General features: G+C 45.9%; 1 protein-coding gene across 1 annotated transcript in view; it reads right to left on the reverse strand.

Moving 5' to 3' along the window:
- Positions 1 to 25,623, reverse strand: part of NOS1 (nitric oxide synthase 1) — a 120,544-nt gene that overhangs the window by 20,162 nt on the left and 74,759 nt on the right. Inside the window, exons 8-18 of the mRNA XM_060249092.1 lie at positions 23,495 to 23,634; positions 22,527 to 22,701; positions 21,118 to 21,219; positions 20,448 to 20,642; positions 19,182 to 19,267; positions 10,788 to 10,932; positions 8,738 to 8,842; positions 8,143 to 8,201; positions 4,371 to 4,487; positions 3,678 to 3,852; positions 2,546 to 2,684 (exon numbers count right to left, since the gene is read on the reverse strand). Of these exons, the coding sequence (XP_060105075.1) occupies positions 2,546 to 2,684; positions 3,678 to 3,852; positions 4,371 to 4,487; positions 8,143 to 8,201; positions 8,738 to 8,842; positions 10,788 to 10,932; positions 19,182 to 19,267; positions 20,448 to 20,642; positions 21,118 to 21,219; positions 22,527 to 22,701; positions 23,495 to 23,634 (1,438 nt within the window). The remainder of the gene's footprint in view (positions 1 to 2,545; positions 2,685 to 3,677; positions 3,853 to 4,370; positions 4,488 to 8,142; positions 8,202 to 8,737; positions 8,843 to 10,787; positions 10,933 to 19,181; positions 19,268 to 20,447; positions 20,643 to 21,117; positions 21,220 to 22,526; positions 22,702 to 23,494; positions 23,635 to 25,623) is intronic.

Raw genomic sequence — 25,623 nt, forward strand, 5'->3', positions numbered from 1 at the left:
TCACAATAAAACCTGCTTAGAATAATTTTTAACAATTTCAGCCAAGAATTTGACAACAGCTTTTGTGATATCTATTATGTTGTCATTTAATAGGAAATGGCGATCAATCCTATTTTCTTGAATGTAGGACAGTAAAGAAAGACTTATCTAACAGAACCTTCTGGAGATTAGTATACAGTTGGCAGTTCAATAAAATATGCTGGATGGAATCTGGCGAGCTTGACTCGCATAGACAATGTCTCTTGCTAAAGGGGACTTGAAGAAATCTCCCATAGAGAACATTGGAGGGAAATGCATTCATCCTAGCCAGCATAAAAGCTCTTCAATGTTGCGGATTATCTAGTTCAGATAAATATTTGGCCATTTTCCTGGCCGTCTGAACAAGTCCAAGTGAGGCAGGAGAGCAAGTATAAAATTGGACAGGACACAGTTTATGAGATTCTAGATCTAAGATTCTCTGTTTGATAAATCTAAAATTATAAGATTCATCAGATAAAAATAGGTCGTCAATTGCAATTCCCATGTTTTTGAGCTTCGACATGATTCCATCTTGCCAAGCAGCATTATAAGGGTCTCTTTTTAGATAGCTGAGCAAGCTAGCTGGTTCAGCCCTATAAAATATCCGTAACCAATATTTAAAAGTTAGAGTCCAAGCTTTTGTTTCAATCAGAGATTGGCCTGCTTCTGAACAGATTACAAAATAAGGAACACAGTTGGGGATTCCTAAAAGTTGTCACAGAAATGCAGCCTGGATATTTTCTATTTTTTGGTTCAGAGCATTAATCCACAGAGGGATACCATACAAAAATTGTGATAGTGTTTTAGCATTAAAGCTCTGATTGCAGCAGGCAAACATTGGTTACCTTTTTATAATAAAACTGTTTAATTTGAGATGAAGAACAACTAGCTATATTTATTATTCTGTCACGGTGAACTGCCCATTTGAAATTGTAATGAAAGGTTATGCCCAAATATTTAAAGCATTTGGATTGCTCAATTTCCTTCTTGCCTATATACCATTTTTGTGGTCGCCAACTTTTAGAGAAGACCACAATCTTAGATTTGGAATAATTTATAGAAAGTGAGTTAAGCTGGCAGTAGTTGTTAAAAGCTTTCACTCTTGTGCAGGAAAGTATAGTTGTATCATCAGCATACAATAATACTGGGACTGAGAGATCATTTAACTTAGGTGGGTGCCCATTTATGGAACTAAGATATTGTGCCATATCATTTAAGAAAAGATGAGGGGCTAACACACACCCTTGTTTAACTCCTTTACATATTGGTATTTTTTCAGTTAGGTGTCCTATAGATGAGAATTTTACCTGGCAAATTGTATTTGTATGTAAATTCTTTAATAGATTTAACAGACGTTTATTCCATAGTTTGTTTCTGTCCACAGAGTCAAATGCACTCTTCAGATCTATAAAAGCTTCATAGAGCTTCCCATTTCTTGTATTCATGTATTTGTCGGCCAGAAAAGCCAATGTGACACAATGATCAATAGTAGATTTTTTTTTTTGGAAAAACCTATTTGCTCTAGGCCAATAATGTTTTCCGAATGTATCCAATCTGTCAGCCGACATTCTAAATGTTTTGCATATAGTTTGCCCATAATGGATAATAAACTAATGGGGCGAAAATTCTCGGGAAGATTTAAATTACCTTTTTTATAGATGGGAACAATTATGGAGTTAAGCCAGGAATCTGGGACAGTTCTGTAATGGTCAGTAGATTAAGTTGGCCAAAGGTTCAGAACACCACACTGCACCACACTGCACATTTTTAAAAAATCTCAGCAGGGAGACCGTCAGGACCTGGTGCTTTGCCAACTTTTAAACCATCAATTAATTCAATAATTTCGTCAGGTTCAACATGAGGCCAAACAGGCATAATTATAGAATCTGATATTGGCTACAGAATCTACCAGAATCTAAGATAGTTTCAGGGTCTCCCCCCCCTTTTTTTTAAACAGGTTGCTAATCCTGATGGCTTTGAAAGGTGACTTGAGTATACAGTCAATGTCATAGAATCATAAAGTCGAAAGGGATCTCCAGGGTCATTTAGTTCAACACCCTGCACAATGCAGGAAACTCACAAATACCTCCACCCACACCCCTATTGACACCTGCTCCATGCTCAGAAGATAGCAAAAACGAACAAACAAACAAAAACCCTCCAGGATCCCTGGGAAAACTGGCTGGAGAAAAATTGCTGACTGACCCCAAAGCGGTGAACAGCATTTCCCTGGGCATGTAAGAAAGGGCCACAAGAACTAAGCACTGATGCAACCCTCCTCACCCTCCTTCTCATGATCTGCCTAAGTTCACAGAATCAGAATGTCTAGGGATAGCATCCACACAAGGAAGGGGAATAAGGACTGAGTGATGTTTCAGTGCCCTGCCTGGTTCCAGTTGAGTAGCAGCAGCAAAGCTAGAATAACTTAAGCAAAGCAATTTGCAAGCATCTGCATAAATTTACTCAGGTCACTGAATACAGCTATTCCTGGCACCAAACTGAAATTTCATGCGAGCCCCTCTAATACCTTGTGAGAGTTCAGGAGCCTCGGCTACGTAAGTCAGGCGGAATTTGCTCCTCTTCCAGCTCCGGTCGTTGCTGATGAGGGAGTTGTTGGCCTTCTCGATATTGACGTCATCACCCACGCAGAACACGTCACACGCTGCCTGCAGCACACACCAGGTTCTCAAGATACGAGGGGAAAACTAGTGGAAGTCCCCTCCTCTCTCACACACACATACACACACACACTCCTTAAACCACATGCAGATACATGAACTGGAAAAGCACCAGGCAGTATGCAACCAGTACCACTGCAGCAAAGTGTGGCAGCAAGCATATGTGAACGTGTGAAGATGCCTTAGATGGCATCAAACCAGGACTTTTTTTGTAGCAGGAACTCCTTTGCATATTAGGCCATGATAGTAAGTAAGTAAGTAAGTAAAATTTTATTTGTATCCCGCCCTCCCCCACCAAAGCAGGCTCAGGGCGGCTAACAGTATCCGTAAATAAACAATACAGTAATAAAAACATTAAAATTAACATATTAAAAGCAATCAATACTTAATTAACATTACTAAATCTAAATCTGACAGTAAATCTGACAGTAACGTTGTTTGACGCTATCCCTATCAGTTAGCCTAAATGATGTAGCCAATCCTCCAAGAGCTTACAGGGGCTCTTAATACAGGGCCTACTGTAAGCTCCAGGAGGATTGGCTACATCAGGGGTGTGTGGTCTAATATGCAAAGGAGTTCCTGCTACAAAAAAAGCCCTGCATCAAATCAGTGCAGCATTAACTGCTGAGATCTGAAGTCGTTCCCCCAAATCTCAGATAGAGTAAGGCCTTCCACAGCATCTGCTAGCTGAGATCTTTAACTGAAGATGCCAAAGATTTATCCTGGGACCTTCTGCATGTAGAGCAAGGGAACTGTTCCCGAACCACAGAATTTCCTACTATCTACATGAACTACCTCCAATTCAAGAACTGAAATGGCAAAATGGCACCCACCCCCTTTAATAATGCCACTAAAGTAGCAGCAACTTGTTTGGGGAACCAGCGGACCAAAACAGCTGCAATAAAGCTGGCATTGACTGTTTTAAATGGCTGGGATCTCGTCTCTCAAAGCCCCACCATACAGCAAAGGAAAGCAGGCTACCTTGAAGACTTTTTTGGCCCACGTCCTGAAGGATTCCTCTTGTCCACACAGCTCATCCCCCTCTCCCATCCTCAGGATGCGTTCGCCTCCCAGTTCTTCCAAGAGAGTGTCCACAGCACGGGCAAAGGCGCAGAAGTGGGGGTAGGCACGCGACCCCAGGCCAAAGACGGAGAATCTGCAAATAGGCCAGAGAAAAGTGTCTGGGGGGGATGGAATCAATGAAGGCTACCCGCTCTCAGGACTGCAGGTCACAAACAGGAAAGGAGGAGGAGGAAGGAGAAAAATAACAAGAACAAGAAGAGAAGGAGGAGGAGATCGGATTTATACCCCACCCTTCACTAGCCAAAGGAGTCTCAGAGCAGCTTACAATCTCCTTTCCCTTCCCCTCCCCACAACAGACACCCTGTGAGGTAGGTGGGGCTGAGAGAGCTCTCCCAGAAGCTGCCCTTTCAAGGACAACTCCTGCAATAGCTATGGCTGACTCAAGGCCATTCCAGCAGGTGCAGGTGGAGGAGTGGGGAATCAAACCCGGTTCTCCCAGATAAGAGTCTGCACACTTAACCACTACACCAAAAGGAGACCTCTGACCCCAGAGATGGAACAAGATTTTGGGTCCTCCACCCTTGCCCTATCATCCTGAACTGCTCCTAAGGCAGAACATCTCCCTAAAACCAGTGACGCTTTCCTGCTCACCTGACATTGGCCAGAGGCCCAGTGCTCTCGAAGTTGTCCTGGGATTCAGGTCCACCACTTGAGGATTTCCGGGCATCCGAATAAGAGGAGACGCTGTTGAACCGTACCTTGTAGCTCCTGCAAACAGCATTGTAGCAGAACAAGGACTTCCAGGTCAGGGAATGGGAGGTGATGCGGAGGGGGGACAGGGAACAATTCACACAACTCATTTGGATTGTGGGTGAGCATTCTTATTTCCCTGTTTGGAAACTTTACCTCCTGGCTTGGTCTGTGAGATGTTCACCTGGGGAAGGCAATGTGGGAACCAGCCCATGACACCGACTCAATTTCAGACAAAGAAGCATGTGAAAGCCTGACACCTACTGGGTGTTTGGTGTAATTGCTCACCTTAAAACGATATACGGCAAAGGGAGTGGGAGTGCAGAGATTGAAAAGTGAGTTCAAAGGAACGATGTGTGGAGCACTTTCAAGTATTCAAAGCATTTCAGACACATTATCTTCTTGCAAATCTCATAACCACCCTGCACAGTAGGTTGGTGCTACCGTTTTCCATATTGCCACAGAAGGCTGAAAGTGGCTTGTGTATGGTCACCCAGTGATTTCTGGAGAAGGCAACGTTTAACATGAGGTGTTCTTAACCACGATGCCACACCTGCTTTCTCTAGCACTACACCGCTCCCGTTCTGCCTTAAGTACTGCCACAAAGGGGCCATGGTTTTAGGCTCCCCAGTGGCTATTCATGGCTACATCTAGTTTTTAAGAGCTGACAGATGACCTACCGCCTGTGTGAACTGAGAATTTTAAACTGTTTCTTGGGGACATCCCAATGGGGCAGGGGTGGAATTCTAGCAGGAGCTCCTTTGCATATTAGGCCACACCCCCTGATGTCACCAATCCTCCAAGAGCTTACAAAAAAAGAGCCTTGTAAGCTCTTGGAGGATTGGCTACATCAGGGGTGTGACCTAATATGCAAAGGAGCTCCAGCTAGAATTCCACCGCTGAAAAGGAGGAAATATACAAGATTCTCACACCTTTTCCCTCATGGGGGGAAAAGCAGCTTGGGGGTGGGTTTTTTTTACAGAGGATAGTTATGGAAAGGCAGCCCTCCCTCAACTTTTGTCCTCTGCTTATCCTTGAGGGCAGCTGTGATTACTTTGCACTGGGGGAGAAGAACAGCAGTGGGAAAAGAATGGTGGAACGACACAGAATGTGTTTGGCCCTCAGTGAGCAAATATTGATTTGTTAAAATAATTTTAATTATAGAACGCCCTCCCCGCAGACATTCGGCTGATGTAGAGCATGCCAAGTTTCCAGCACGAGCTAAAGATATATTTTATTTACCTGGGCTCTCTGTTTGATAATGTTTTATTTAGATTGCGTGCGAATGAGTTGAATACTTTAAAATGCCGCTGTACGGTTTCCCCCCATGTTTTTGCTGTTGCTAGTTTGCGTTCGATTTTGTTGTTGCTACAACATTCTTTGATAGCACTGCTGTTTCTGTGTAAGCAATGTATTTTTTGCCACCACTCTTGTAACGTGGGATTATTTCACACTGGCATTTTAAAAAAGAAATGGTTCGTATTGTGATAATGGTCTATAAGCTGCCTCAAGCACCTGGTGGGTGGAGTGGAATGCAAAAAATCAGGGCTTGAATTCAGCAGGAGCTCACAGTATCACAGCTCCTGAACCTCCAGCCAGGGTCTGCATGCAGTGGGGAGTTCTTTCCCCGCTGCACACAGATCCCAGGGCATATGCAAATGAGATATGCTATTGAGCTTCTTCACCTTTTTTCCTACAAAACGACCCCTGGAAACAATAACGATAAAGCGGTGAATTCATTTTCATCCTGCCTTACCAAATTGGCTCACATTAACTACCCCCCCCAAAAAAAAATATAGGGAGGGGAGGGATTCAGTAGTAATGCAAGGAAGTCAGCCAAAAAGTTGTGGTGTTGTTTCCAATGAATGAAACCAGCCATAACTCATCTTGTTTTGATGCATATGGGTGCGCCTCATTTATTGTATTCTGTTTTGCCCCTCTTTGGGGGCAAATCTGGGGAGGGGGATTTCAGACAATCTGTTGCTTCTTATGCTCGCTCCCTTCATCCCAAGAAGAAGCCAACGAGGAGATCATGTTTTTTACAGAAGTGAATGGGGAAACTAGCTCTTGTATGCGAATTCCTGCTTCTGTGGAGGACCTTCATCCTTCCTACATTCTCTTGCAAGTTTGGGTTGCCAACTCCAGCTTGGGAGTTCCTAGAGGTAAAGGGGCAGTAACTGGAGAGGGTGGAGTTAGAGAAGGGGAAGGAGCTCAAGGGGGGGGGGGGGATGTGCTGTCACTCTAGGAATTTTGCTTCTCCAAACCAGGGGTGGCCAAACTGCAGCTCGGGAGCCACATGTGGCCCTTTCACACATATTATCTGGCTCTCAAAGCCCCACTGCCCCATCAGCTGGCTTAAAGAAGGCATTTATCTCTTGAAATCACTTCCCCAAGCCAAGTCACCCAGCAGCTTGGAGAACGCATTTAAAGTTAAAGTTGCTTTCTTTCCACTTCTCCCTCCTTTCCTCATCTCTTTCTTTCCTTCCTTTGTCCCTCCCTCCCTCTCTCCCTCCCTGTCTTGCCGCTCTCAAACCTCTGACATTCATGTCTTATGGCTCTCAAGCATCTGACATTTATTCTATGTGGCTTTTACGTTAACTAAGGTTGCGTTAACTACCCCTGTCCTAGACTATATGGTATAGCATATAACCCTCCAAAGCAATTTCCTCCAGGATAACTGACCTCCATAGTCTGAAAATCAGTGGTAATTCCGGGAGAATTGGAGGTTGACAACCCTAATTAGAAGTCCACATGTGTGGAAGGAAGCAGCCAACTTGCTTGCAAGGAAGAGCCCCAGCCTTATGATTCTATCAGCTGCCGGGTAGTTGAGCACCATGCGAATAAGCACAGCGGCTGGTTGGTATAATCAGCAAGCTTGCAAGGACAATGCAAGGAAGCTGGCACTCCTTTAACCAAGGCAAATAACTTTCCTACAATAAAAATGAGAAATGAAGCCCTAATAAGGCGCACAGGAGATGAACTGTAGACTCCACCAGTCATTTGGCGATGTGTCGTGAAAACATGCCCTAACCTGGATGGCCCAGGCTAGCCTGATCATGTCAGATCTTGGAAGCTAAGCAGGGTCAGCTCTGGTTAGTACTTGGATGGGAGACCATCAAGGAAGTCCAGGGTGGCTATGCAGAGGCAGGCAATGGCAAACCACCCGCTGTTCATCCCTTGCCTTGAAAACCCTGCAGGGTCTCTGTAAGTCCACTGTGTACTTGACAACACTTCCCATCTCCCAGGGTGGAATTATAGCAGGGACTCCTTTGCATATTAGGCCACACATCCCTGATGTGGCCAATCCTCCAAGAGCTTACAAAAAAGAGCCTTGTAAGCTCTTGGAGTATTGGCTACATCAGGGGTGTATGGCCTAATATGCAAAGGAGCTCCTGCTAGAATTTCACCCCTGCCCACGCCTATCTGGGAACACCCTTGACAGCCTTTCAAACCTATGCAAACAGACGGGTTGTGAGACTGAAGTCAGTCCCTACAAAGGAAAAGAGACTGACCCAGAGACAAGATATACTACATGGCCTGTTGTTTGCGGAATACCAAGGGAGTCGACAAACAAACTGGGATTTCCAGCAGCATTTGTGTGGACTGGCAGATCCATTGGTAGCAAGTATGGTCAAAGCAGACACACAAAGAGACCTTGCCTGGCCACACTTACTTTCTCTCTTCCAAGTTGGAGTTCGGATTCCTCATTTCCATCAGAGCACAGCCGAATTTCTGAGAAGCAAAAGGAAATTTTTAAAACACTACCAACTGAGGAAAACCTTGAGGGAAAGGCAGGGGAAAAGGCACTGCATAAGGCTGATGGACTAGTCCCAGGCAACTAGTCTCCATGTAAGGTCTTTGCTTTGCCTCCCCCCTCCCTGCATTGGGATGAGTCGCTTCATCACCCTGCCCAGTCTTTTAACAATTTCATCATACAGCTGATTGGGAAGGAAGCATTTGCTCCAAAATATCAGGAGATACTCCCTCAGCTGTTACCCCAAGAGGCCTGTGGCTCAGTGGTAAAGCATGTGCTTTACATGCAGAAGGCCCCAGGTTCAATTCCTGGCCCTTCCAGCTAGAAGGTTCTCCAATAGCCAAGTTATGAGAGGCCTAGAGATCCAACACTAGAGAGAAAAGAATTGGTGCAAGAGACCAACAACTGTGGGACTTCAAAGCCTATGGTCTTTAGAAACTATTTTTCATTCTTATTGCTATTGAAAGAAAAGGCTGGATCCCTTATGCAAAGGAAGGCAAACAGCCCTTCCTACCTCGCCATTCTCAGGTGGGTCTCCATTGCCAAAAGTGCTTGTGACCACCAGCACAAGGGTTTCATGCTCCAGGTGGACAGTATCATACTCATCCATTGACGTCACCTGCCAAAAAAAACAAGAAGGAAAGACTGGTCAGACTGGTACTTGTTACCATTCAAAAAGACTGATATAGAATCACAGAACCAGAGACTCATTGAGTTGGAAGAGGCAGCACAGGCTATCCAGTCCAACCCCCTGCTCAATGCAGGATTGACCTAAAGCAGGGGTGTCAAACATGAAGCCCGGGGGCCAAATCAGGTCCCCAGAGGGCCCCTATCAGGCCCTCAAGCAAGTCTGCTTCCTTCTCTCTCTCTCTTGCTTCCTTCTGCGTCACAGCTTGCTTTGCAGGCTTGCTCAATCGCACAGGAGTTACAGAGCAAAGCCTCTGTTTTCTCCATTGTCTGAGGGTCCTCCCTTAGGGAAGGAGACAGAGCTTGCTTTGCCAGATCTCTCAATCACATAGCAGAGCTACTGAGCCAAGCCTCTCTTCCTTCTATTGGCTGAGGCTCTCCCCCTCATCTCCTGGGAAGAGAGGGAAAGAGCCAGAGCTTCCTTTGTCCACTTCCCTCAATCCCAGGAGAGAGAGAAAGAAAGCACCTAAAAAAAAAGCACCTCTGTGTCCTTTATAAAGTTTGTATCTCTGCAACCTGGCATTACATTTTATGACACACATGGCCTGGCCCAATAAGATCTCATTTATGTCAGATCCGGCCCTCATAACAAATGAGTTCGACACCCCTGAAGCATCCCTGACCAGTATTCAACCAGCTGCTACCAAGGTCACCATAATTGCATGTGTTCAGGGGCCCTTTCTTTTATTATGCAGTTAAGTGTTCCAGGGCTTGACAGCAGGTCCCAGGAGCTAAGTCCCAGTTCAACTCAAACTCTTAAGGTATTTTTTTTTATAACGTTCTCTTATTAAGTGCAGAGGCTTGAGTGTAGATTTCTCACGCTTTCTGACTTCCTAAGCTTTTAGAGCTGACCTCAGTCTGCATTTTTCCAGGGCTAGACGCTGCATTTGTTCTGCGGGTGGATAGTGGTGGTCTCACTCTCTGGTTATGCAATGCTGCTACAAAACCATGCACGCAAGCTTCTTTTTGACTCTGTTCAGAGCTGAGCTGTGGGCAGGGGGAGGCTTCCTTCCCCTGTCCCTCCTCTGCCTTTTATTCATGACTCCCAATCTGTGTTTCCTTGTTTTTCTGCCCCTCATTTGCCAGTAAGCATCCCTTTTCACCTTTCCTTACTCACAAGTACCCATGCTTTCCTATAAAAAGGACCTTTCCATTTCCATCGTCTTTGTAAAAAGGTCTCCTGAGTTCTTGTGCTAGTTGCACAGATGTCAGCCCCCTTGGATCCTGTCTCCTGAGCACCTACCAGCTCCTCAAATTTTGGTGGTCTTTGCTTTTTGTTGAAAGCTGTCAAGAGTTTGGAAACCTTCATCCATGGACTAACCCATGGGGTATTAGAAATCCCCTGCAGCAGAGGGTGGGAGGGAGAAGGGGGATGAGGCAGGCAGACATAACATTTAAAGAGAAGCTGCAGTGGATTCTTTGAGTTTGCTACCAGCTTTGCAATTGACAGACAGTCATGCCAGCAAACAGAGAGCTGTACCTAAAGTCCTCAGGAGACACAGCACAGAAAGTGTCTTGTTGACCTCACAGGAACTTGCCAATCAACACTGACATGACAGATGTATGTACTGTACAAAAGTCCTTTGGAGACTAAGTGGGGAAAGGTGCCTTCCTGACTTCACAGTCACTAGCCAATCAACACTGTCACTGTCTACTGCCAATATGCAGAATCCCATCCCCCTCAAAAAAATTTTTTTAAAAAGGTATGTTTGTATTGAAGGTAAGAGAGAACTTTTAAAGTGTCCCTCTTCTATAACGATTGTGTCACTTCACCTAAAAAGACAACCATTTTTCTTAAGCTCTCTGCTAGGGGTTGAAAATAGCCACACTCCCCCTCCCACCCCCGCCATTCAAACTCACACAGTTCAGGACCCTACCTTGGCATCAAAGGCATGCTTGAAGATTTCACACAGGGTTTTTGCATAGACCTGGGACTTTCCTGTTTCTGTGGCATACAAGATGGTGGCCTTCACCCTCTTTGCCATTGCCTGTCCCATCAACTTGGCAGAAAACTTCACAGCTCTAGGAGAAAGGGGGGGGTGGGGATAAAGATGACTCCTTGATCTAGAAGGCCAACTGACTGAGGATTCCTCCCTATCTGATACACCAAATGCTGCCTGCATCAACTCTTTCATGACAAAAAGTGTGCATGCAGATATGTTACATGGCAGAACAAAAGGAAAATGTGTTACATGACCGCAAATCAGGTTTTTTTAAAGGATGGGCAGATTCTCACATGGTGCCCCTTAGGTGTACATCTAATTTTGTTGAGTGTATACCTAAAAAGGTAACACGTGAATGAGACAAGCAGACACACGCATCTCATACTGTACATTAATTGAAAAGAAAGCCATGGCTGACTGCAGCTCCCTCTAACCTCTACATTTACTTTCAAACCTGGCTTTGCTACCACATTATTAAGAGGCGGGGGCTGTGGATCAGTGGTAGAGCATCTGCTTTACATTTAGAAGGTCCCAGGTTTGAGCAGGTGATGCAAAAGACCTCTACCTAGTACTCTGGAGAGCTACTCTGAGTAAACAATACAGACCTTGAGAGATCAATGCTGTGACTCAGTAGAAGGCAGCTTCATGTGCTTATTGAGTGGGGAAAGATCCTAAAAGAGTAGAATGCAAACATGATGTCTTTTTAAAAATCTGGTTCATTTGGCACACTGCATAGAGTTTTGGTTGCCCCATCTCAAAAACGATGATCACAGAGACAGAAAAAGCTTAAATAGAACCATCAGAGGGTTGAAACATCTTTCCTATGAGGAGAGGTCAAAGGTTTCAGCATTTTGCAGCCTAGAATAAAACGATGAGCAGGTGTGTCACACAGCAGTGGACCAGGAAGGGCTTCTACTGGTTGCCACCACTCTGGTAAGGGTCTGACTGGGAGGGCCAAAAGCATCCACCTGACCAATGTGTCTTCCTTCTTAACAAAACCTTATATCCTATAACTGAAGAGATGTGAGGATCCAAGCTACAGTATAACAATAACAAGTTTATTATAAGTGCTCAAAGTGGTTTGTAAAAAAACTTTTAGTGCAACAGTGAATATGAAAACAGTAAAGGTTGGTACAAAGAATAAAAGCCCTGACGCAACTAACTAGTCGCTCTCTCTCTCTCTCTAATGCCAAGGATTCACCCTTTGGGTGAGGGATCTATTCCCAGCTGCAGCATTCTCTAGCCCAGCCTTTTCAAAGAGAACACACTTCCCTCTCTTGCTGACCTTTTATTATTTTCCTCCCAAGTCCCACCCCTCTGGGCAAGTTTTCCCTCCAAAACTTCTACCCACCCAATCAGAGGGATAGAAGGGCTCCTGTGAAATGTAGGCCTCGTAGCTATTCTAACACAGGTTTCCCTGGGGCCTATAGACTTCACTAGATCATGACAAAGATTTATATAGGTCTTTTTTTTTTTTAGAAAAAGCCCAGCAGGAATTCATTTGCATATTGGGCCACACCCCCTGACATCACCATAGTTTCACACAGAGCTTTTTTATAGAAAAAGCCCAGCTGGAACTCATTTGCATATTAGGCTACACACCCTGATACCAGGCCAGCTGGAACTGTGTTCCTGTGAGTTCCTGCTCAAAAAAGCCCTGGATTTATAAATTCAGGTGGGTAGCTGTGTAGCAAAAGAACAAAGTTTGAGTCCAGTGGAACCTTTAAGAGTTTCATTCTGGGTACAGGTTTTTGTGTGCATGCACACTTCTTCAGACGTGTATCTGAAGAAGTGTGCATGCACAGGAAGGTTATATGGCCGAGGACCTGCCTACCTTAGGGACCGCCTCTCTCCACATGTTCCCCAGAGAGCACTGAGATCCAGCTCCCAAAGTCTTCTAAAAATCCCTGGACCAAAGGAGGCCAAACTGAAAGCAACGAGGGAGCAGGCCTTCTCAATAATGGCTCCCCACTGGTGGAATCAGCTACCGGAGGAAGTGCGAGCCCTGTGGGACTTTAACCAGTTCCGCAGGGCTTGCAAAACCACCCTCTTTCAACAAGTCTATAAGGAACCCTGAAGTGACAGCTAGCCATCTGGATACACACCTTATTGAATGTAGCACCTTTAATTTATTGTAGTTTTTTTAAAAAATTATGTAACCGTTTTAATTGTATTTATTAACTGTATTTTATAATTGACTTGTATAATAATCATGGTACATACCATGTCTTGTTAGCCGCCCTGAACCTGCTTCGGCGGGGAGGGCAGGATATAAATAAAAATTATTATTATTATTATTATTATTATTATTATTATTATACCCAGAATGAAACTTTGTTGGTGCCACTGGTCTCAGAGATCGATCACATTATGCATATTTGAAAACGTGATAGAATTTTTTTCTGTCCCTCCTGCAATACTAGAACTCAGGCTCACTTAGTGAAATTGCCCAGTGGTAGAAAATTCAGGACAGGCATCAGGAAAAACTTCTTTGCACAGAGCAGAATTTAAGGAATTCAGTGTACTGACTGGCTCTGGCCTTGGTGACCCTTAAAGGGGATGAGACACATTCACGGGCAAGAGGCCTATAAATGTCTGTAAGTTATGACGGCTAAACAGAACCCCCCATGTTCAGAGGCAGAGTACCAGCGAATATAATTTGCTGAAGGAGTTTTGCCTTATGGGCACCTGGCTGTCCACCTTCAGAAGTAGTACATTCAGCAGGCTTTGCCCTGATCCAGCATGGCTCTTCTTACGTTTCCCACAAGTATGCAAAGTGAGTCTAAACTCACCTTCTAATATAATTTCAAATCGGCCTCTGGCGGTATTGCCACATCAGTGCAGTTCATGAGTGCTGTGTGAGAGGCTAAGAGGTACTTGGAACGCCGCTTGCACACAGGCCCTTAGCGTAAAGGTTAATGCATCGTGTTTTGAATTGGTTCTGGCCGCGTTTGCCCTCTGTCGTGCCCAGACTCCATTTGCGGAACTGAAGGCTGTTTCCAGCATTGCCGATGACAAGAGAGCTCCGCCGCTTGGTTAAATATTGAGGACATGGTGAGCAACACGCAGGCATGCACTTCCTGCTTCACGCACCGGGGCTGGCAGCTGCAGCTGGCCTGACTCGGGCTCTGTTAATATCACTGAATTATTAACTTGCTTAGAAAACTAACAGTTTATAATTCACTGTGTCAAAGAGCTTCTGGGATTGGAAATTGGTGTGGCAATATGGCCATAAAGATGAGCTATAGCAGAGTGGTTGAGCAAGCGCCAGCCTCAGCCTCCATGGCCTTGGAGCAGATGCCTATCAACGATGGCTAAGAGGAGCCTCCATGTTCAGGAGCAGTAGACCTCTAAATGACATCATGATAAGGGAGGGATGTTACCTTCAAGCTCTGCTTGTGGCCTTCCCAGACACATCCAGCTGATAATGTGCATGCTGGACTAGAGTGAATTTTGGTCTGATCCAGCTCTTCTGATTTTTAATGTAGTCTTCCTATCTGGCCCTGATGCTTTTTTAATTCCCATGTACTTTAGACCCCCCCCCAATCCCAGGGTTGCCAATCCCCAGGTGGGAGCAGGTGATCCCCCAGTTTGGAGGCCCTCCCCCCACTTCAGGGTCATCAGAAAGCTGGGGTGGGGGGAGGGAGAGAAATATCTGCTGGGCACTCCATCATTCCCTATGAAGACGGATTCCCATAGGGTATAATGGAAAACTGATCTGCAGGTATCTGGGGCTCTGGGGGGCTGTTTTTAGAGGTAGAGGCATCAAATTTTCAGCATAGCATCCAGTGCCTCTCCTTAAAATACCCTTTCAAAAATATTGGGCTAGAGTGTCCAGTTCTATGACCTCCAGAAGAAGGTGCCCCTATCCTTCGAAGGGAAGGCATTTAAAAGGTGTGTGATGGCCAGAACTTCCTTTGGAGTTCAATCATGCTTGTCACAATCTTGCTCCACGTCTCTTTGGTCACAGACAGAAGGTTTTGTTAAGAAGGAAGACACAGGGGTTGGGTGGGTCCTCTGGGCCCTCCCAAACAGACCCTTACCAGAGGGGTGGCAGTCAGTAGAAGGCCCTTCCTGGTCCCCTGCCGGTATTACACCCCCTTAAATCACTTGGGACCATGGCTTCTGCCCAGTCATTCCCATGTTCTGATCCATCACTTGGCTACATTGATGCTCAAATCTGTTTGCCCATATTTATTATCAACCCTTTGCAACAGGTCTAATTATGATTCACCAATAACAGGTCTCCGGAATTCTCAACCTATGGGCTGATAGCTGTTTTTATTCTGCAAAATGTGTGCCCTTGCTGCCTATGATGTGCTGTATCATGTTGGAATACTGCCCTGCGGCCCAGTCTCCAAAGGGAGGGGATCATGCTCTGCTTCAGTATGTCACAGAACATGTTGGCATTCATGGTTCCCTCAATGAACTGTAGCTCTCCAGTGCCGGCAGCACTCATGCAGCCCCAGACCATGACATTCCCACCACAATGCTTGACTGTAGGCAAGACACACTTGTCTTTGTACTCCTCACCTAGTTGCCACCACACACACTTGACACCATCTGAACCATCTGCAGGGCTGTCATCCCAGAAGGAAGCCTCTTCTAAAGATGGTGCACAAGAAAGTCCGCAAAGGTTTGCTGCAGACAAGCAGACTAAGGACATGGATTTCTGGAACCATGTCCTGTGGTCTGATGAGACCAAGATAAGCTTACTTGGTTCAGATGGTGTCAAGCGTGTGTGGCGGCAACCAGGTGAGGAGTACAAAGACAAGTGTGTCTTGCCTACAATCAAGCATGGTGGTGGGAATGTCATGGTCTGAGGCTGCATGAGTGCTGCCAGCACTGGGGAGTTACAGTTCATTGAGGGAACCACGAATGCCAACATGTACTGTGACATACTGAAGCAGAGCATGATCCCCTCCCTTTGGAAACTATTCTAACATGATAATGACCCCAAACACACCTCCAAAACAACCACTGGCTTGCTAAAGAAGCTGAGGGTAAAGGTGATGGACTGGCCAAGTATGTCTCCAGACCTAAACCCTATTGAGCATCTGTGGGGCATCCAGAAATGGAAGGTGAGGTGCACAAGGTCTCTAACATCCACCAGCTAAGTGATGTCATCATGGAGGAGTGGAAGAGGACTCCAGTGGCAACCTGTGAAGCTCTGGTGAACTCTATGCCCAAGAGGGTTAAGACAGTGTTGGAAAACAATGGTGACCACACAAAATATTGACACTTTGTGCCCCATTTGGACATTATCACTTAGGGGTGTACTCACTTTTGTTGCCAGCAGTTTAGACATTAATGGCTGTGTGTTGCGTAATTTTGAGCGGACAGCACATTTACACTGTTATACAGGCTGTAAACTCACTACTTTACATTGTAGCCAAGCGTCATTTCTTCAGTGTTGTCACATGAAAATATATACTTAAATATTTACAAAATGTGAGGGGGTGTACTCACTTCTGTGACATACTGTATTTTATTGCTTCTTAGTTTTAATATATTGTGTTTAGTTTTAATTGTAGGTGTTAATTGTTATCTGATTTATGTCGGAATCCGCACTGAACCCATTTATGGGAAAGGGTGGACTATAAGTCCGCATAAACAAACAAACAAATGAAATGGTACTACTTCCCGTAGTGCAGGTTGTGCGCACAAGTGGTGGGGCTGATTCAGTATGAGACAGCTCCCTGTGTTCATGTGAGGTTCCTCTAACTGGAATTGCTGGGATTGAACCTGCAGTTTCCTGCATTCCAAACAAGGGCTCTGCAACTGATCTATGGGCCCCACCCAAGCCATATTTCAGAGGACTGTAAAGCAGCCGGAGCTCTGCTTCCTCCCAGCCCTCTCTCGCAATCCCCTTCCCTTTCAGGTCGCACACAGCAATCAAAAGGGAAGCCCCGTCAAAACTTCCAAGGTTTCCAGAACCCGCTTTGATTTTCTTGGCATCTTCCACCATCTGTCCCAGAGTGGATTTAGTGGCTCAGAGGCAGGCTGGATTAATGGGGGAATAAAACCCACCTTTCCCCTGGGGACAGTGGAGAAGGCGGCTCATCTCTCGGGGTCACTCCCCCCCCCACACCTTTACTCTCCTGCAAGCAAAGAAGGTGGCTGTAATGAGCTGCCCTGTTCCAGGAGACCAATTTGGCTTCCTTCACATCTGAGCTTCAGCTCAGTCTGGTACTTTAAGGGGATAAAAGGCCCAGATAAGGTGCTTGTGGTTTCATTCAATCTATATGGAAATGAGCAGGGAGGTTTCTGGAGTCAGGGCACCCAAAATGTAAAGGTCAACTTATCGGAAAGATCCCTGCTTCCAGTTGGCAGCAAAATAAGGTCCAAGTCTTCCAGTGAGTTGGCAAACTTTCATCGTGCTCTTTGAAGACTGAATTCCAAATGAAAAAAAGAATGATCAGTGCTGGAGTTATTAGCTCAATCTGAAAGCAGGCGGAAAATGCGGCCACTGCTCAGCTCTCTGGGCTACTGACTCACCTCCCCAAGCATCTCCTCTTGAGCTAATAACATCCTTGGAGCAAACCAGTCATCTGCCAACAATGCCCCAAAGAAACTCCCCAAGAAGTTGCAGTCCCAATGAAATCTGACTGGCACTTCTGGTTTCTGAGTGAATGTACAAAGAGCCCTGCAGGCTTGGATGAAGGTCTGTCCATTGCTTGCAAGGGACAGATGCCTCTTGGGAAGCTCACTGGCAAACAGGAAGCAATGGCCATTCCCCCACCCCTGCATCTGGTCTCCAGAGGTAAAGACTGCCCCAAACCACGAACATTTCCATGGTTAATAGCAGCTGATAGGCTTGCCTGCCATTCAAATCCTGTATAAAGGACAGAATTGCCTTAATGGATCAGCCTGAAGGCATCACCCAGTCCAGGATCCTCTTTCTCAAAAAGGCCCAGTCAGATATTTTTGTGATGCCCAGAAACAGAGATGGTGGCAAGCTGAGATGCTGACTAGTGGAAGGTTTATAAGGCTTCTCCCACAGAGATGCACAGGTAAGGGGAAAGTATACCAGCTGCCAGTCTGGAACTCGGTTCTGCTCCCACTTGGTAGCTTTCAAACAAGAACAGAGTTGCATATCCCTCTAGCCTCTTTTTTGCAAGACATTTTCCCTGACCCTTCCATTACACTCAGGTCCAGGTTGTTGTAACGTAGCAACCACTGACATGTCCTCTTACTGCTTCCTGGGTCACCTGGAAGAGGTGTCCAAACATCCTTTGCCCTTGCCCTCAAAAAGGCCATCAGCCCTGACAAGTCAAACATTTTAAATATTTTTTGATTTTGCTTCTCATTTGCATAAGGTGTTCACAACAAAAAGCAGCCACTTCATTAAAACACCCATTTAAAAGCACCTGTCTATCAGCACCATGCAGAAAAACTGCAAAAGGCACACTCTGCTTGACCTTAATCCCCAATGGCTTCAGCAAACAGATGGGCCTTGAAAGCCAGCATGGTGCAGTGGTTACTGTGGCAGACTAGGATCTCAGAGACTCAGGTTCAAATCCCCACTCTGCCGTGTAAGCCTGCTAGATGATCTTTGGCCATTCACACACTCACAGCCTAATCTGTCTCACAGGGTGGTTATGAGGATAAAACAGAAGAAAGGAGAATAACATTAGCTGCCTTGGCTCTTCACTGGGGAGAAAGGCAGGATATAAATGATGTACATACATACAACACATTATGAACACATGAAGCTGCCATTTACATGCTGTCAGGCCTGTAGTTCATCTAGCACAGTATAGTCTTACTGTGACTGGCAGAAGTTTACCAATGACTGTGGCAGGGTCTTGCCTGGACCAGCTACTAGAAAACTTTTAATTAAAGAAGTTGCCTGGGATTGAACCTGCGGCCTTCTGCATGCAAAGCAGGTGCTGTGTCACTGAGCTGTGGACCCTTTTAGAAAGATCAGCAGCGACGGATGCTGACAACCTTCTCCGGAAGGCTAATTCCTGTCCACTGGAAGAACCATCACCCCAAAGGCCTCTACTTCTGCACAAAGCACTTCTTACTGCTGTTGAAGATGGAATTTCAAGCAGGGCTCTTCCTGGCAACTTTCACAGAAGATTGATCTGGGGAGAGGGATCCTTTTTGAGATATGCAGGTTGTGTGCCATGAAGAAGCCAGCACTGTGAATGAAACTCAGAAACCACACTGCAGCCATTGCAATGCTAACATCACCTCTTACGATTCACCTCTTATGATTGCTGGAAGATGAGCTGCAGCATGCCACAAAGCAATATTATGGCCAGATGGCTATTCTATTCCATCTCCAGGAAGGCCCTGTGTCGTGCCCAGTGCTGTACTTACTTAGCTAGTTTTTTAAACCCGATGGCTCTCTTCTTGGTAGGTGTGCCGTTGATGCCCTTCCAGACATGCGTGTTCCAAGGGTCAGGCTGGGAGGAGAAAGAAAAGGCGCAATTGAGGAGGAAGAGGAGTTTGAGGTCAAAACTGATGGGCCCACAAGCCAGAATAATTCTGTGGCAGAAACTAATCGACATCAGAGAAATCAGGAATGAGAAAGAGCAAATAACGGTGCAGACAGCCATTCAGGAATCAGCATTGCTCTTTGTTCCTGGCACCAGAGCTCAGCTTTCCTCCACAGTCACTCTTGAAATGAAACCTGTAGCTGCCTTCATAACAAACACAGATTTCTTTACTGACTGGTCCTTATTTGATTAAGAGGTCAGCTAAATTAGTTTGTTAAAAGGGCCATTTGTACAAATGAGAGCAGATAGAGACAGTTACAGGTGTATTGGTCAGGGTGCTGGACACGGATTGCGAGGGGACTCAGGTTTCTGGGATACAGTCAGAGAAAAAAAGACTTTCAAAGGCAGGCTGAGGAGAAAGGGCTAATGGGGGGAAAGGGCTAATGCAGCCTTGGGGGGGGGCATGGAGTTGGGGACCAGAGAACATGCCTCCTTGCCCTAGGTCATGGCCCTGATTCTAAGTGCCTCATCTATGGCTGCTTTTCAGAGTCAAAAACGCATGGGGTGAGCATTTCAGTTCTAGAACTCTAATATGCTTGCTTCTTGTACACAACTTTGGCAATCACGCTACACCTTGTTGTGCATGAAAAGGACTTTTAAATCTCCTCGACAATGGTGATTCAAAATGGTACCATGGACAGCACCAAGGTCTTCCTTGCTGGCAGACTACTTAAGAGCAATGCTCCCTCTAAGCTGCAGAGTCTTGTGAGCAAAAATTCTACTTTGTGAGCTCCTGGCATTAAAGTTATGAGCTACTGCATAAATTGGTGTGCTCTGGGGTCATCTTTCCTGAGCTAGGACAAAAATGTCTGAGCTGGAGGGTAAAAATCTGTGAGCTAGCTCAAGCTAACTCAGCTTAGAGGGAACACTGCTTTTGAGGTCCACAAGAAATCTCCAGTTGGCTTAGTGGAAGGAATGCAAATCAGGGACAGCGGTCACACCAAGTTTTCTGGCAATCCTCAGCATTGCAGAACTTGAGGCGGCAACTATGGACCCAAGTCCACCAGCAACTATGTCGATGCATCTCCCACCTCTCTCCCTTGGCCAATCCCTGGTTGCAGCAGTAGGACACAGAAACGCACAGTACCTGGTACTCAAAGGAAGGGGTGAGCCTGTAGTTGAGCATTTCCTGGTGGAAGACAGGGGTGATGCTGCCAGACATTGGGGGGATGATCCATACCCAGTCAGCGGGGCACCCTCCCCGGCAACGGTACTCGTTCTCCATGTGCTTGATGAAGGACTCGGTGGCAGAGTGATGGTCCACAATGGTCACCTTGTCACTCTGTAGAGGAGGGAGGACCAGGTAAATTCTTTTTAGGGAAACAGAAAGGTAACAGAACCCCAGACTGCCTGGGCCACATTCCCTCCAACCTGCAAATATTTCTCAGATGTTTGTAGATGAACATGGGCACAGTGCTAGGGCATGTGGGGCTCACTGCCAGATTTGTCCCACTTCCTTTATCCACTCTTGTCTCTTGACCAGCTTCCCCTGTGCTCATTTCTCCCTCCTTTTGCATCATACAGCCTATGAGAAAATATTACATATGCACTTTTTTGTCCCACAAATGGCAGCAACCTCAAAGGATTATCCACAAGATGTTACATTGTGCCACACACAATGCATGCACACAAGAAGGTTCTTCTTTGTATGTTTGTGTGCTCTTCATGTGTATGAATGCAATGATGGGCCTTGTGGCAGTGATGCTGGATCACACACCCAATGGCTGCTTTTGCTGCAGAACTGTTCCCTCTGGTACCTGGAAGCTGTACAAGACAGCAATGTTGATCTCCACCAATGCCTGGTCCTTCCACAGCGAAGATGTCTTCCGCATGTCCAGGTTCATCTTCTTGGCAACTTCCTGCAATGCAAGAAAAATGAAGATCTGCAACTCAATATGGAATGAAACCACCTTAATTGGGAAAATGGGCAATTGGCTTGCATTTGAAGTCAACACAACAGCAAGGTCAGAGGGAGAAAGAAGTTTCCTCCTGGCTAATCTCTTGTGTCTGGATCTGGCTTCAGCCAAAAGTGCTCCTCCTCGCAGTTATTTGCTGCCACTGCTCAGGCCAGAGGGAGAAATGACAGCAGCTATGCACCCTTCCACTTCTTGGAATAAGCTGCAAGTGGGAACCAGCTCCTCTTCTTCCAGCTACCTCCTGAAATCAGCAAGGCTATAGGGGTATAGGAAGAAGCCAGATATCCTTCCACCATGCCTGGGTGGTGATCCTACTGAGAACTCTCTTGCTGAGCACCTTTTAGATGACACTTTAACTGGTTTTTGGTTCTGTAAACTGATTTGGGAATCAATTTTGGGCTGAAACAAGAGTATATAAATAAATGCTTGAACACTGCAGCAAATCTGAACATCAAAATAGAGGTTTGGGGATCTGAACATTATAACCTCAGTCAATTAAAATTGAAACATCTTAGGTGATGTTATGTCAACATTTGACACTGCAGTTCAGAGTTCCCCACAAACAGTAACTGCAGCGTTCAAGAATTCTGAATTCACTTACTGAAACTCAGGCCTTTCTAAGATTCATATCTGATCAGTGTGAACTTGAATTTTGGAAGTCCCGTTCATTTTGAGTCTCTTAACAGTTTTAGCAGTGAGAGCACTGTGGAAGTATACTTGTTGCATTCATGCACTTCTACAACTTTCTCTCGTGTGGTCAACCTCAGGGGGAACATTGGAATTTTTAGCCACAGCCAGCTCATGCATCTGTCCTTTATCAGTCCTTTTTTAGGAGGGCTGTGCTCAGAGCTGATTGGCTAGCTCTGGGGCACTTTTTAAAAATGTAAAAATAAACAAACAAGCCCCCAAACCAAAAATGTCCATCAAACGTTTGAACAGATAAATGCACAGGGCACCTGAAAAACAAAACAAAATGGACAGCTCACCTGAAGCAGGTTGAGGAGAGGATGATGAGTGACAGCTTTGGATCTGGAGGCTTCATATGTGTCATTACAGGAATAAAGGCAGGGCAAAGCTAAGCCCATCATCTAGCAACAAAACCTGACAGCACTTCTGTCTGAAGGCAGATCTGTACACAGCCTTCACACTTCCTCATAAGTTTTTACTGCTTCCCCTGGTCAGATTTCTACCCCCTCCCAAAGTATGCAGCATTCCTTATGCCTTAGAGTAGATGACATTTCTCAGTTTACCTCCAGGATGTTGTAGCGAGAATTATCGCAGTAATCACGGACTCCAATCTCAGTCCCCATGTACCAGCCGCTAAAGGGACAGGCGGAGAACTCCAAGCCTCCGATCTCCAGCAGCATATTGGAAACCGCTGGCAAGCCATACCACTGCAGCCCCAAGTCTTTAAACCACGGAAATCTGGGAGGGAAAAAGACCAGAAGGGCAGCCTCAAACTAGGGTTAAGCACTGGCTCCTTGCTTTGCTGGACCTTCTGGTAAGACGCAGGGAACTTGAGGCCATTGTAGTCAAATTTGGACATAGAACTTTCTGGCTTGGGAAGTCAGGTGAATGGCTAACCTGGTGTTGTCAAGGTCATAAAGTCTCAAAGACCTCTTGACATCTCTCAGCAGGGGAAGCGTATTGTTGGAGGAGGAGGCTACCTAGTTCACACTGTGTGGCTTCTAGACTTCTGCCTGCTTCTGAAATACCTAAGAGGCCTGTGGTTCAGTGGCAGAATATACGTGCTCTGCATGCAGAAGGCTCCTGGTTCAATCCCTGCTTCCTCTAGTTAAAAGGATAGTGGGTGCCGATAAAAGATTTTTTTTTTCTCTCAGTGAGACCCTGGAGACTTGTTGCTCCTCAAACTTGACAATACTGAGCTAGCTGGAGGAGCAACCAAGACTCAGCACAAGACTGCTTTACACGCTCATCATATGCTCACCTTTAGCTTGAGCACCTGGTGCTCAAGGACGGACTGTGGCTCAGTGGAAGAGCCTCTGCTTTGCATGCAGAAGATCCCAGGTTCAATCCCCGGCATCTCCAGTTAAATGGGAGCAGGTGATATGAAAGCCGTACACCTGAGATGCTGCAGAGATACTGTTGGTCTGAGTAAATAATACCGATCTTGATGGCCCAGTGGTCTGATTCAGCACAGGGCAGATTCATATGTGACCTTACTAGCTTTCCAGCAAGATGAGGCATTCTGACTTACTTGGGGTGCCGAATGGGCACTTCTAGCACCAGCTCAGGTGGGATTTCGAAGAGTTCCGGGTCATTGCCGTTAGCCTGGAGAAGGAGTGGCAGGATGTCAAAGCGGCCCCTGGGAGGCTTCCACCCTTGCTGTATACAGATCTGTACCCAAGAGGAGAATATTTGGTTAGTGACTTTCCTTATAGGACAGCTTCAGTTGCATCCAGGCATGCTTGTGTAGCTGGCAGGAGCCTAAAAGGTGTTCGCTTGGCCCAGGCCGCAGGGTACAGGACCCTGCAAACTAAAGCTCATGGCCTTTCTCTCTCCCCACCCCGAGCCAAACTTGACAAAATTTGGGGTGTTTGGTTTTGTCCAGTCTTGTGAGTCCAAAAATGGATCCAACGTGGTGTGCCCCCCGCGGTCCGGTTTTGAGCATTTCAACCGATTTATCACTCATTTTGCTAATTTTATTAATTAAGAACATAAGAGAAGCCATGTTAGATCAGGCCAATGGCCCATCCAGTCCAACACTCTGTGTCACACAGTGGCAAATTTTTTTTGTGGCTAATAGCCACTGATGGACCTCTGCTTCATATTTTTATCTAAACCCCTCTTGAAGGTGGCTATGCTTGTGGCCGCCACCACCTCTCTCCCCCAGCCAGTGTGGTCTTGTGGTTAGAGTGTTGGGCTAGGATCCAAGAGACCTAGGTTTGAATCCCTACTCTGCCATGGAATCTTGTTGGGTGACCCTGGGCCAGTCGCACACTCTCAACCTAATCTACCTCACAGGGTTGTTGTGAATATAAAATGGCAGAGAAGGGAACCATGTAAGCTGCCATGGGGAGAAATGCAGGATAAAATGGAAGTAAGTAAATAAATAAAATCCCTCCTTATATTCCCTACTCCCTCCTCCCTTGTCTACTATAAACCTATGTAAAAGGATCTGCATCTTTTAATACATATATTTACAGTGCTCAGTGACTTCATCTATATTTTCTTCATTAATCCCCCATTTATTCTCCGATGAGGATGCAAAATGGCTTACACCAGTTTTATTCTTAATGCCCCCTAATACACGCCTCTCTGGCATGCTAATTTCTTATACAAAGGGGAGATATTTATTTCATGCGTTTTTGTATAGGTTAGTGTTCACTCATTTGGGCTTCTGTTTGCTGTCTGAAGTTGCACAGTTCAGGGCCAGTTCCCACACTGCAGATCCTGTATGTACCCATGTCTCCAGTCAACAGATGTGATCTAGGAGTTTTGTAGTCAGAACTCAATTCCCAGGCTTGCACGGGCCTGATACTAATTGTTATCATGACAGGGGGGCAGGGGGAGAAGGTGCTGAAGCCTCCCCACCACCCCATTTAAGAACATAACAGAAGCCATGTTGGATCAGGCCAATGGCCCATCCAGTCAACCACTTTGTGTCACATACAGTGGCCAAAATAACCAAGCGCCATCAGGAGGTCCATCAGTGGAGCCAGGACACTAGAAGCCCTCCCACCGTGCCCCCACCAAGCACCAAAAATACAGAGCATCACTGCCTCAGACAGAGAGTTTCATCTATACCCTGTGGCTAATAGCCACTGATGGACCTCTGCTCCATATGTTTATCCAATCCCCTCTTTAAGCTGTTACTGTTAGCTCCATGGAAAATGCAGCTCTTAGGTGAATGTAAGTTTTCCCAAAGCTGGAAACAGTGGCTCCCCGGGATGATTTCAGAACAGGAAAACAGTAATGGGGGGGGAGCATAAGACCCCTTGCCCCACACACTACAGTCCCAGCCAGGCTTTTTTTTTTTGTAGCAGGAACTCCTTTGCCTATTAGGCCACACACCCCTGATGCAGCCAGTCCTCCAAGAGCTTACAGGGCTCTTAGTACAGGGCCTACTGTAAGCTCTTAGAAGACTGACCACATCAGGGGTGTGTGGCCTAATATACAAAAGAGCACTTGCTACAAAAAAACAAACAAACCTGGTCCCAGGCTACCAAGTGCCAGGGAATTAAGCCTCAAGCACGAAACTCCTAGAGCATGTTGGATTTACACTACCCATGGAGGACATGTGGGGGAAGCAAGGATTTTGTAACATGTCAGGAATAAGGTCAATGAGGAAAGTTGATCAGGGATTGTACCAAGCCCCTAGAGACA

Source organism: Heteronotia binoei, chromosome 11 (genome assembly GCF_032191835.1).
Source record: "Heteronotia binoei isolate CCM8104 ecotype False Entrance Well chromosome 11, APGP_CSIRO_Hbin_v1, whole genome shotgun sequence".
Taxonomy (NCBI): domain Eukaryota; kingdom Metazoa; phylum Chordata; class Lepidosauria; order Squamata; family Gekkonidae; genus Heteronotia; species Heteronotia binoei.